This window comes from Zosterops lateralis (genome assembly GCF_965231275.1).
Source record: "Zosterops lateralis genome assembly, chromosome: 1".
Taxonomy (NCBI): domain Eukaryota; kingdom Metazoa; phylum Chordata; class Aves; order Passeriformes; family Zosteropidae; genus Zosterops; species Zosterops lateralis.
In genome coordinates, this window is record NC_139762.1 from 117,785,785 (window position 1) to 117,798,794 (window position 13,010).

Here is a 13,010-nt window from a genome sequence, read left to right on the forward strand (position 1 = left end):
GTTCAACAAGGAACAGGCCAGTGCTGCATTGCTACACATTCCCCTTTTAAGCTGGGAAGTCACTTAAGCTGGGCACTTTGGGGGTCTGAGAAGCCATAATCTGACTTCTGAATCAGGATGCGGCAGAAGCTGCTCAAATGCAGAACACTGCATGAAACCAATTAATAAAGTACTGATGTTTGAATTAAACTTGCAGAGGTGCTGCCCTTCAGAGGCTGGTTGGAGGCTGCCTGCTTGCAGCTACTTTAGCTGCCTCCTGCTGCAGGCCAGACACCCCACCATAGCTGCTGTCATCTCCTGATGGATCATTCCCCTTTGTCTTTCCTGTCCACCTTCTCCTTCTGCCTCTGTCACAGTTAGGTGGACTAAGCACTGAGAGGGCAACAGTGTTGACTCCTTTAACAGATTTTGGCAAAAAATATTTTCTTCACTTTTTCTTTTTTTTAGCTTTTATTTTTCTATCATTTGGTGATTTCTAATGGAGATTTTATGGAGTATAAAATCCACCGGGGTCATAAAATCAGGTACAGAAATAACCACTGTGACTTTGACTCCTAAAGAGAGCAGTGGGGAGTACAGAGAGAAGCTAATAAGTCCCTAACAACTAAAGGAGAAATGTGGGGATTGCTTCAAGCAAGCTGTATCCCAGAGGTGAGACAAGAAATGCTGAAGAGCAAAGTAATCACTGCTTCCTGGTTTTCAAGAATTTTATTTTAAAAAATCAAAAATATGTATATAGAGTCATTTGAGGATTATCACAGGTGGTCTCTCTATGTCTCCCCAAGCCCCAAATCCTACCACCCTCAAAGTATAAAGAGGCCACCAAGTGTTTTTTTGTTTGGTTTTCTTTTTTTTTCTTTTTTTTTCCCTTTTTTTTTTTTTTTTTTTTTTTTTTTATGCAAGACTAGCTTACTATTTCTCATTTATTTTTAACTCATGCGCAAATGCTGGATCAATTTGAAATTTTTATATTGGTCATCATAATACTATTTGAGTCTGAGGCATCATCTGCAGATGACCTCTGTATTCTTGACTTCCTCTGTTCTGGTGGAGGACAGTAGGGACCACAGCCTTGGCTTGTTACCTTCCTCATTGACTGCAAACATTCCTCTTCCCAGCACACTCATACTGGGAAAATCTGACAGTTGTGAGGAGTTTTATCATTCGCAGTAAGGAAACTCAAGTGAAAGGAGAAATGAAAAAAGAAAATTACTGTTCTTTTTCAGAGTGCTAGACTTTTTAGCAGGCATATTAAACTGGGAACATGCAGACATGGGTAATGGGAACTCAAATTTCTTCTCCACTGGCAGGCACAGGGGTTGTTTGTTTAACTGTTTTAGCAAAAAACAATTCACCCTCTACTACGAAGACTGTTTATTGATGACATCAATAAACTGATTTTTGATTTAATAACTATGACAATATAAACACAAGAAATGTTGAAACATTAAAGGTATCATGAATAAACTCAATGTGTTTTCTCCTCTATACACTTTCATTCTGTCTTTTTCTCATGCTATACATTGTGGTCATATATTTTCCATTATGGCATAAATGATAAACAGTCAGATAACTTATTTCAGGGATTATGGCACCATTTCGGGTGTCCTTTAGAAGGAAAGTATTTCAAAACAAAAAGTTAGTGTCCTTCTTTTCATTTAAAACTACCTCACTCACTCTAGATACATGCTTATATTAATATTAGGCATATAAATAGTCTTATTACCTTCAAAGATGCTCCAGTCAGCCCCCACTGATGTTAGCTCAGACATGCATACATAATATTATTTGCATAGCTCTGTTGTCAATAGTTTGACAATATCCTGACATTTGTGCTTACTTTCTTCCTCAGCAGCATGTTGTCTTAGGAATATAACAAATAGTTAGCAAAGGGCAGACTGGATAACTATAATGCTAAAGCCTAGCTGTACCTCCAATCCACATATACCTGGTGGCCACAAAGCTGTGCTGCTTTTACCTACACATTCAGAGAACCATAGAATGGTTTGGTTTGGAAGGGACCTTAAAGATCATCCAGTTCCAACCCCCATGCCACATGCAGAGGCACCTCAGAGATCGATTCAATCTGGTCTTGAACACCTCCAGGGGTGGGGCACTCATAACTTCTCAGGAAAACCTGTTCCAGGGCCTCACCACCTTCACAATGAGGAATTTCTTCCTAATATCTAATCTAAATCTACCCTCTTTCGATTTATTTCTACACATCAGCTTTGATTTGCTTTCCAGGAATGTCACTGGTTTTCCTTTGCTCTCATACCACTGAGTCCATGAAGAGATGTCCATTGAGATTTCTTCTGTGTCACAAACATCTCCATGTAGTCCTGGATCTACCTGGTCAGGTCTCTGTGGAGCACAGACTGGCAATGCCACCCTAAAGGCTCCCCTCCTACAGGTCCCATTGCTGTGATGCAGCACACACTTGAACATCTGGGGAGCTATGCTGTGAACCCAGGCACTGACTTCATCTGAAGGAAGAAAGCACTGCAAATTTAAATTTTCTGGCGCTTGACTCTTACTAGATCTCTGGTCTTGACCCCAGGCAATTGTATTGGCTCTCCTGAAGCCTCTATCCTTTGTGCCATGGGGACAAGAGTGAGCAAAGGTAGGAACTTCAGGTTACCTGAGTCTCCAGATCAAGAAACCATAGTTTGAGGACTATAATTTAGGAGATGTCACCTGTGTGGCCCTGCACAAGCTAATGGGGAGAGAGAGAGACATCCACAATGGGCAATTCAAATACTCTTATGGCTGAATCTCCCTCTGGAAGGACTTTTAACTTCTCTTTGACTGTGTGGGGAGTCCATAGCAGTTACAGTCCTAAACTGGATACCTTACTTCAGTGCCCAAAATTATGTGAGATGCTTTTGGGTCTTTGCTTCTTTTTCTCCCATCTTTGTTATTGACAAGAGCTTGCCAGTAAATAAGTGTTTGCAAAAATGATCTTGGGCAAATGAGTCATTTTAAAGATGGAAATGAGTCATTTTAAGGTGAGTGGGGTTTTGCATGCTGCCTGGAGGGTTTTTCTGAGGGCCATCAGCAGAATAACTGACTTTCAGTTGTTGAGCATGTGGGAGCCTGTTGGTTGGTGTCTTCTTTGTGGATGTGGTCCTTAGTGACAAGTAGGAGCTTGTGGGTGAGGAGGCCTTTGGAGGATCTGGCCCTTGTTCAGGCACTGGGACAGCAGGTGGACTCCTCTGAGTGCCAAGCACTTCGGAACCAGAGTTCCTCTGACATTCTGCCTTCAGCTGTAAGAGACAGCCACAAGTTTGAGGAAGGTCACTGCTGACAGGATTTTCATCCCGCTGTGTTTGACCCAGGGCCTGTTTGCAGTCTGTGGTTTGCTGACGGGCTGCTACCTCTGCTGCTGCCTCTGCTGCTGCTTCAACTGCTGCTGTGGAAAGTGTAAACCCAAGGCATCTGGAGGGGAACAGCAGGAGTTTTGTGTGTCTCCAGAAGATTTGGAAGAGCAAATTAAGAACGACATGGAAAGAGGTGTGTATTGTAGGGGCTTACCGTGTGGCAAAGCTGTTCAAAACAATCTTTAAAGCCTGTAGTCCAGATGTTCTGCTCACAGTGCTGAGGCTGCTTCCAAACTTCAGTGGAGACATGCCAATTCACTCTACCTTAGACCACAAACTAATGAACTTCCCAAATTACGTATTAATGCAAAACCAAACTTATGGCACTTACAACTAAATATATCATACATCTCTTGAGACACTTACACAAAAAAAAAGTCTTAGGGCTTATTTTAAGAGACAATATTCACCCTATAGCCCCCTACCCACATTCCCTCATATCCTGGATCCTATACTCATACATTAGGCTCTGCTGGACTGGTGCCTGCCATGTCTGATTGGCCTGAATAAGCTGCCTTTCAGACTTTAGTTCTGCAAAATTTATCCCTGCTTGTGGTGGATATTCTACCCATTCAAGAGAAGGCTTCAAGAAAAGACAAAGGCAAAGTTTCCAACAGTAAGGTTGTGCAGTAACCAAGGAGAGTATGCATGGGAGCTACCATGGTCCTGTCCCTCTCCCATCCAGCCCTCAAGCTGCTCATTCTCTTCTGCACTGGCAGTAGCAATTCTACCTTACCCATCCCTTGGATAAAATCCAGGTGTAAATTAATCCTCTTAAAAATGTGTAGTTCCTGGCCAATTTAATTCTCTGGTGTGCTGCATGGTGGATTGGGCAAGTCCTAACTTAGGGGCAAGAGGAACAGGGAACTTAGAAGCCAGGAACATGGGCGTGTGGCAGCAGAATGACTTTCACAGCAGGTCAACCTTTTTTTTTTTTTTGCTTTGCTGCATTCCCCCAACTGCACGGCCAGGTTTTGGCTATGCCAAGGGACAGTGGAGGTGATTTCCTAATTTGGCATTAGTGTTGGATACATGCTTTGAACAAAGAGTTCTGTCCTAGTGTGCTGAAGAGGGGCAGTTTTGCTTTCATATTCAGGGCAAGTAGAGACATCTCAGACTGGATAGATATGTACAGGGTGAGAAATGCAGTGACCTTTGCTCCAGCAGTAAGAGCCCAAGGTACCAGGGAAAGACTGAGGACACTTTTCAGTTGCAAATTTATGTAAACTATGATTAAGATTATGGGGTTTTTTATGAGGAAGGACCTAAGAAGTCAGCTCACTCTTTTTCACTTCCATTGTTATGGAAGATCTTATACTGTTATATTCTTACGTTGATTTTGCTTAAAATAGCACTGCCAGATTGCAAATGTCATGTTCCCTTAGCAGTAAGAAACTTTTCCCCCCCCAACTTTTCACACAAATTTACCCTTCCATAAATATGCAACAAAACACTTGTAGTAGTTGAAACAAATGCTATTTTTATAACTGTAACGCCAACATGTGGTGGTGGTTTTAAATTGATTTTGCCTAGAGGCATATCAAGGTAAACACAGCTTAAAAATTGGTCATACTTGATGAGTCTCTGCAAAGGCAATAAAAACTACTAGTAAAAACTTTATAACCACAATACCTTATTTGAGACAAATCTAATAAACTCTATCACATTAGGCACCTGTAAAGTGCTAATCTAAAATGGGTCTTGCTCTTCATGAGTCCATGATACCAAAGCCAAGTCTGAAGTAGAAGGATGGAACTTTGAAGAATCAAAGTGTTTAATTTCTGCCCATTTTGTGTGTTTATTTTAAATTTGGTTTATTTTTAATTTTAATTCTCCCTCAAAATCCAGCACAAAATTCCTCAGTGGCAGAAAAATAATTGTTCTCTCCTTCTGGCACAACTACCAGAAGGTTTTGGTATTCTTTAATTTTAGGCCCCCTTGACATGCCTTTACTCCCACTGAGTCCCACTGAGACCAATTTTATAATATTGATTTTAAATGCTTAGCGAAGTACCAGTCTGAAAAATTAATAATGTGGATTTTCATGTTTTAAGTATTTGAAAGACAATATTGAACATATAGGTAGGGTCTGGAGAAAATTAGATTTTTATACCTTTCTTACTCTCCTCTTCAGTTTTGCTACATTTTCCTCCTAATCAAAACCAGCAAGTCTCAGTAAAGTAGAAATCTATTTTAAAAGAGAGCAAGGAATAAAATTAAATATATTTAAATATATATATTTAAATATATAAATATATATATAATATATATAAATATATATCCTATATATCCTTTATGACAAAGAATAACATGAGCATCTTTTCTGCAGCTGAAAGGAAAACAGACAATGCATTTAGAAAAAGAAAAAAAAAAAAGAATGACAACCAGATCAAAGCGTGCTTCCTGCCTTCCTTCTTCCCTTGTCACCCCAGCTTCAGGCATGCTGGCCAGAAAGACACATCTGACTTTTAGAATAGCAAAGACTATGCATTTTTGAATGTTGAGCCATAGAAATTAACACTCATGCCTTCCTTTAGGTAAATAATAGAAATGTTCCTGTATGTACTTCAGAAACAACCTGTAATCACTTGTGCAGCAGATTTAATTTTGGAAGAGGAGATTCTATTAGGATCCAAGTTCTTCGCATGCCCTCTGAGCACAAAATGAGCATTCTAGCCAATAATTAATTTCTTTGCTTCCTGCTGTCCTCAGCATCTACAGTATTGCTAACCAGAACTTCTTGCTGAGGTCAAAATGTAGATTTTCAAGCTAAGGCCACACTAAAAACTATCCCAATATCCTTTAATCAGTCATTGATTTTCTGAGGAACACATCACTGATAAAGCATCACAATTCCTGATGCTAAAAACCTCAGAGACTGAGCCCTTAGCCGTTGTGCTCAGTGGGAGCTGCCTGGTGTTGTCTGTACTGCTCAAAAGAGTTGATTTCAACTTCAACTATCAAACTGATATGACTATAATCATTTTCCAATTCCTCACATTTTTCATTTACAATATTAAGGTTTTACACAGCTGATTTTATTCCTCAAACTAACATATGATAAAACATAATTATTAGTGAAAAAGAAAGAGGTGTGAGGCCAAAGATTCAGTGATCCATTCCCTAAAATGTAGGGAAAAAGCAAAATGAGTTGCCACTGAAATCAACACAATCATGCCAAAGGCTTCAATTCTGCTGAAATGCTATTTTTCTAGAAAAAGAGAATTTCCAGGGGAATTTATATTCCTCTAGAAGATTTTAGTCAAATAAATTTGACTAGTTCTAATGGTCACCTAGTTCAATGTCTCCCTTAAGAGCTTCATTTTACAGCATGTACTTCCAGGGGTAACATGACCACGAAAACCAAAGGAAATTAGGGGCTTGCAAGCCCTGGCACATACTTAGCTTACAAGGATTTCTCCTCACAACTATTGATTTGTAGTGGAAGGCTCTGACCTAATATAGAGCAGAAGACCAAAAATTAAATGTTACATTTGGGTTATTACACTTTAAACATGACATTTTTTAGTGTTTCAGATCAAACATGACATTAGAAAGATGCAAAATAAGGTAATCTGTGGTATCATGCCATGATGTTACAGGTAACCTGTCAAAATGCACTGGCAGAGGGAAGTACCACTCGCTTGTCTGCAGCACAGACATGTGCAACACTTCATCACTTTCCCACACACATGGGGCAGGTTGACAGATTTTGCTTTCACTGAAGTTGATGGCAAAATTTTTGTTAACTTTTGTGTTCCCGGAGGAGGTGGCATTGGAATTTGGACTGCCTTTGTACTTCAGGCTGTAAGGATGCACTCAAAGCAGTTTGGCAGTGCAGTCTGTTCTCTCCTGTTCAGTTATTGTAAGAACAAAGCAAGGCATTTCTAGACCAACTTTCATTTTACAGAAAATGAATTCTGGGAGAGAAAAAAAAAATAAAAAGAATAAAAGAGCCTGAGTAGAAAAATACTTTCCCAACTCAAAAGGAATAAGTTTTTATCACTTCATTGTCTCCTCCACACTCCATATGATACAAATGTAGGCGAACAGTGAGCAGGAACTATCTATAGAAATCAGTTTAAACTGTGAATTCTGCCTCACCTCCATTCTGCAGCTTGCCATTAGCAGACTATATTTGTGCAGTTTATTATTCCATGGGTCCCTGTTCTGCTAAAAAAATCTGTCATAAATCTTAGAAGGGTGCAAGCAGCAAAATGGTTGGTGAGAGGGTCAGCTAAGAGCTGTCTGCAGATCAGTTGGAGGCAACGCGACAGATTTGCAGTGGGTCCTGTTCTCCCATCGCACACCTGGGTGTCACAGCAAAATGAACTGCTTATCTCTGCCCTCCATCAACAATCTTCCAGAAAATGAACAACTTGAAGGCAGAAGTGGGTGGGAGGGAATGCTGCTCAAAACTCTAGAAAACACACAGCAACTTAAAAATGGATTGGAACTGCCAAACTAATATGAGTCTGAGTGGAGCTTGAAGCATTAATTACTCATATACTTTTAGAAGTTATGAAACATGTCTGTCTTTGACCTTGTGTCTAAATATGGAATTGCCCATACAGAGAAGCTGCTTGGCATTTAATCATTCTTGCCTTTCACCTTGACAGAGTCAAAGTTGTTCTACCCCCACTGAGTGGAAGCCGTATGGCATGCAATTAGATTCCTGCTCTGGGTTAAGTTACTCCTGTACATTACATCTTTTGCCCATGATTCATCCCATCAACTGTCATGTAAACAGAAGGAAATGTCAGATGAGATTTTTTTCCTGAACATTTGGTCATTTGGCAAAAAAAAAAAAAGTCATAATTTTTATTCAATTACTGTGAAGGCTGTGTTAGTATCAAGATATAGATAGTCCAAAGTTTTTCATATGAAACACTCCACTAAGATGGCTGAACTTGTAAAAGTCAGTCTCTGAGACCTGAGTACTTCCCTGCCTCCAAAAAACGTGGGTTTGAAACAGGCCCAGGAGAAGGGCAACCAAACCTTGTTCTTTAGCAGGTAGAACACAGTAGCCATCAAGGAACTCTGTAAAGACTTCACTTCTACTTTCCTCCACTCTACAAATGCATTTTTAATAGATATATTGGAAAAGCAAACACAAAATTGCACGGAGTGAGAAAGTACACAGCAGTAAGAATTTATATAGTGATAATAGGAAGTTTTGATAGTTCCAAATTCATTAAAATAGTAATTCCCAGTCCTAGTGCATATACATTACATAAGACTTCAAATTCAATTTAACATTTTTATTTAACTAGCTGGCTTTCAGGATATATATGATTTCTCTCCTCTCAAGTGTATTACTATTACTGCTCACACATTTTTTCCTTTTAACTCTCCTCTTTCTTTACTGTTAACTCTGCCTTTCTCAAGACTCATTTCTGTCCCATTCTCATAACCACTGTCAAGGTTAGTGCTTGCTGACTCACAACAGCACTGATTATATTCAGTCATTTGTGGGAACAAGCACTTGCTATTACAACAGGCAGGAACGTTTAGCCTGCAAGCTCTGCAAAGCACCAGGCACAGCAAATGTCCAGTCTAACAGCAGCAGCAACACCCAGAAATTTGCCATTGTAAGAAAAATAGGAGTATTTGTAGGCATTTGTAGGCTTGGTGTGGGCAGTGCCACCTTGTTGGCACCCACACAGCTGTCTGTGAAACCAAATTAAGCTGTAACCAGATCAGTGAATTAAATGTTGTGGTGCTAACAAGAAATCTGACTTTGTTAGCAAGTGAAGGGTTCTTAAAGTAACTTTTGTTGTCCTCTCCAATTTAGATGGAGAAACTCCTATCACGCTTCAGCCGACTAACGTAACTGAGAAGACACAACTGATCGGGGACAGCCACCGGAGCTATCGCACCGAGTCCTAGAGCAGGCCAGCAGCCTGCTGGGGCTTCTCACTGACCCTCACAGTGAGAAAAACATGTGATAAGTTCTGAAGCCCGTGTTCATAGCTGCCTTTAAGCTAATCAAGAGTAACCTGAGAGTCATTTCCTACCAAGGCAGAATCTCCCTCTATGCTACTTCCAATAGGTTGTTGATACCGGCTCGCACTGTGTGTATGGAGATACCTACAGCCCGCACAGAGCATGCTGGTCTCTCACAGCTTCAAATTGTCTTTCTCTCCAATAATATTCCCTTTGGTATAGCTGGTCTTCTCCCCGCCCTCATCTGTAGTTTCACCTCCCAGACACAGCCTTGAGTCCCTTTATGGACATGCTGGCTGTCTCTCCCTGCCCCAGCAACTTTCCTTGCATGCAGCAGTTTTGCTGATGTGAAACATTCCTGTGATGGAGCCCCAGAAGTGCTCTTTAGCAGGTCTCAGGGAGAAAGTTGGTGGCAAGACAGATGGGGCTCTCCTTCCCAGAGAAGAGGTGCTCTTTGGAGGGCAGCAAGTGGCTTGCTGGGACCCCACTCTGGCAAATATAAATTATAAATCCTGAGCCAAGAGAAAGTGCTAGGAGATTTTTCTGATGGTTGTTAAAGTGCAGGTCACTTCAAATCCAGAAGCCTCATTCAGAAGCACACATAGGCTCTGTGTTTTCCCCTGCGAAAGCTGCAAACCCATGAGACAAAGGCAAAGGGCAAAGACCACTGGGAGTGGAAGGCTAGCCCTGGGCTGTCCCAGAGCCTCTCTCCTCCTCCCACACAGGCCTGTGGTAAAGCTCCACCTTTTGGTCCCCAGCCAAGAGCTTTCTGCCAGCTGGCTTATTCCACCATGCCCTTGGCATGTGGCCCTACTGCCCTGCTGGCACTGGGCTGGGAGCCATCACACCAGCACAGGCACTGGGGCTGTGGGAGCAGCAAGGACTTGGCAGGGAAAGCAAGCAGCAAAGGAGTGACCGTCCTCCTCACCACCTCATTGGGGTAAGGCTGAAACCTCCTTTCTGTGCCAAGCACAGGGGCTTTAAGAGCACATGGCATGCTTTTAAATAAAGAGGCAGGAATGAGGTGTATGTTCAGGTGTACCTCTGCACAAATCAGTGGAGATACATATAGGTATGGCTAAAGGAAGCATGAAGAACTTAGGCCACTAATTTGTAAGAACTAAAAGAATACCTTAGATCTTAAGCTTAGCACTTCACTGATTTGACAGAGTAGTTTAAGACTGAGGCAGCTGAATTTCTCCTTATTGATAATTTTACACCAATCATTGTCAGTTCTGTGTATTTGCTATTTTTGAATGCTGTGGTCTAAAAGGGGTCACAATATTCCACTAAATTATACAGACTGGTGAATATATAGCTATCTAAAAGTGTTCTTCCCTTGCTTAAACTTGGATCCTGCAGTCGTGAAACAGGATTTTCTTTCTATTCTCACCTTTGACATCAAATCTCATTCAGCTAAATATATGGGGGGAAAAATGTGTTTTATAGAACCAGCTGTAGCTCTAAAGTCAAGACATACTACTTTCAATGTTTCTTTAAAAGTCCCATAACACAAGAATATTTTCAAGACCATTATTTCCTGTTCAGGTTATGTATCTCTTCTCTGAATGCAGGCACTGGGGACAGCCAACACACACATTGCCCTCAGAAATGGCCCTGGTTTTCTGCTTCAGAAAAGAGGGAAGGCCCTGGCATGGCCAGAGTTGTGCACAGGCACTTGCTTCCCCCCTACCCACAGGCTCCTTTTTGTCCTCAGTTGCAATGATTTTGGAAACCACTCATATGTACACAACTCCAGACTGCCATCCTGCCACTGACGAGACACAACCCCAGAGAAATGTCTTTCCAGTGGGAGCCAAGTGCTGCACATCTTCCTGTCAGGGGGATGGATCAGACAGCACTGGGGTGCTGTGAGATGGGCAGAACCCAGAGAATAGATATGTGCTGTGGACAGCAGCACACACATTCCTCTTTTGGCCTTCTTCACTATTCCCCTTTTCAGGGTGTTTGTTCTGGAATAGGATGTTATCCCCAATGAAGGAGTAGGGAGACCACACAGTACATAACAAATCTGCAGGTGAAGTAATTTCCTAAATTTCATTGTCTGGTAGAGAAATCTAGTGTGAAAATGTCCAAATGTTACCTAGTGACTATTTCCAGCAAAGACCTGAAAGAGGCACTGGGAGAAAAGTCTGATGTAAAGCTATGTTTTATGCATGGAATCCTTTCCCATGTGAAATCCATCCTCTTTCCTTGGAAGTCACTGGGAATTGCACCCTTGATTTCAACAACAGCTACAGAGCAGGCCTAAAGCCAGGGAGGAAGAAGTAAATCCCATAATAGCAAAAGCAATCAGGGAATTTTTTCACATGCAACACTTCTGATGGGTCTCAAGGGCCAAAGTTCACCGAAATCAAGGAAATTTTCTCCATGGGCTTGAGATGTACCGCAAGTCATGTGGTTCTTATTTAAACTTTCTAAATGAGAACTTTTTCTTGGGAAAGGTTTATGACTTGATCTCACAGTGTGAAGTAAAGATGGACAAGCTGCTACATGTTTGTAAATCCCTTTTACAGACACAGGGTTCTGTGTCTGTAAAAGAAGAGCCATAACGCATTATCTCAGTTAGCAAAACACCGCAAAACAAACCAGTGACCAAACCTCTGAGAGGCACGTCCAGGACTTGCAGCTTAAAGATCTGAGTGTTTGAACTCCTGGTTTAATTTCAAATGGGAAACTTAGTTTCAGTACCGGAGCATTTGTGTCTCTTCTTGATGTGAAGATCAGCTATTCTGAGGACATGTGGAAAAAGGATGAATAAGGATTTCAGGACTTAGCTCTTTGATGTGATTTTACTCCTTTGTTTGCTTTCTGGAAAAGTTGCTAACATGAACACATAATAATGCTAACATTATCTGGTTTTGTGTACAGTTCAGTTGCACACCCAAAAATCTCAAAATGTACAGATTCTCATTTTTTTTCTCTGTTTTGCTACATTTATTTACATGTAAACTTCCATGTATTCAAACCTACCTTGGCTGTCAATCACTCTGACTAATAAAGGTTGTATGCCTGAATTTATCAACTTCATTCTCGTAACAGCTAGAGAAGCTGTTGAGACAGCTGTCTAAAGTTATGGCTTTGCACTCTGGCAAGTGTCAAATGGCAACTCAGGGTTTTCCCGAAGAGGAACTATGTCTTGGATTGCAGCAGATGTTCCTGCTCATGCAAAGCAGCCAGAGCTCTGGCCACATATTGTAAGTCCTTTACTTAATAATGCAGAATGCTTGTAAAAAAAAATCATCAGTGCCACAAAGTGATGTAACAGTAGTTTACTGGAATCAGTGCAGAGTGCCAGATAATCTGGGTGTGCTACAAGACAGGAATATTCCTCACTAGGTTGGTATTCAGTCTCTGTGACCACAAAAGCCCAAGCATTTGAAAATGGACAAGGGGCAACTGTTTTGGCTAGATTTATGTACTCTCAAAGGGGGCACTTTTACGCCCCACAACAAGTTTGTGGGATAAGCCACAATGCTTAATACAAAAAACTTCAAACATAATTGTATGTCACTTAATTTGATTGCCTACCTTGTATAAGAATGAATACCAATGAATACCAATATGATTTCAGCCAAAAAGAATTACATCTCTGCCTCTGCGTAGAATAAAATCATTAAAAAGAATTGAAGAAGCGTGCTAAACTGAGCACAGTTAAAATTA

General features: G+C 41.0%; 1 protein-coding gene across 6 annotated transcripts in view; it reads left to right on the forward strand.

Moving 5' to 3' along the window:
• DNAJC5B (DnaJ heat shock protein family (Hsp40) member C5 beta) overlaps positions 1–12,322 on the forward strand; it is a 44,948-nt gene extending 32,626 nt beyond the window's left edge. For all 6 annotated transcript variants that reach the window (XM_083854712.1, XM_083854713.1, XM_083854714.1 and 3 more), the window contains exons 5-6: positions 3,339–3,513; positions 9,175–12,322. In XM_083854712.1, coding sequence (XP_083710838.1) covers positions 3,339–3,513; positions 9,175–9,269 — 270 coding nt within the window. In that variant the 3' untranslated portion in view covers positions 9,270–12,322. The remainder of the gene's footprint in view (positions 1–3,338; positions 3,514–9,174) is intronic.
• The last annotated feature ends 688 nt before the right edge of the window (positions 12,323–13,010 follow it).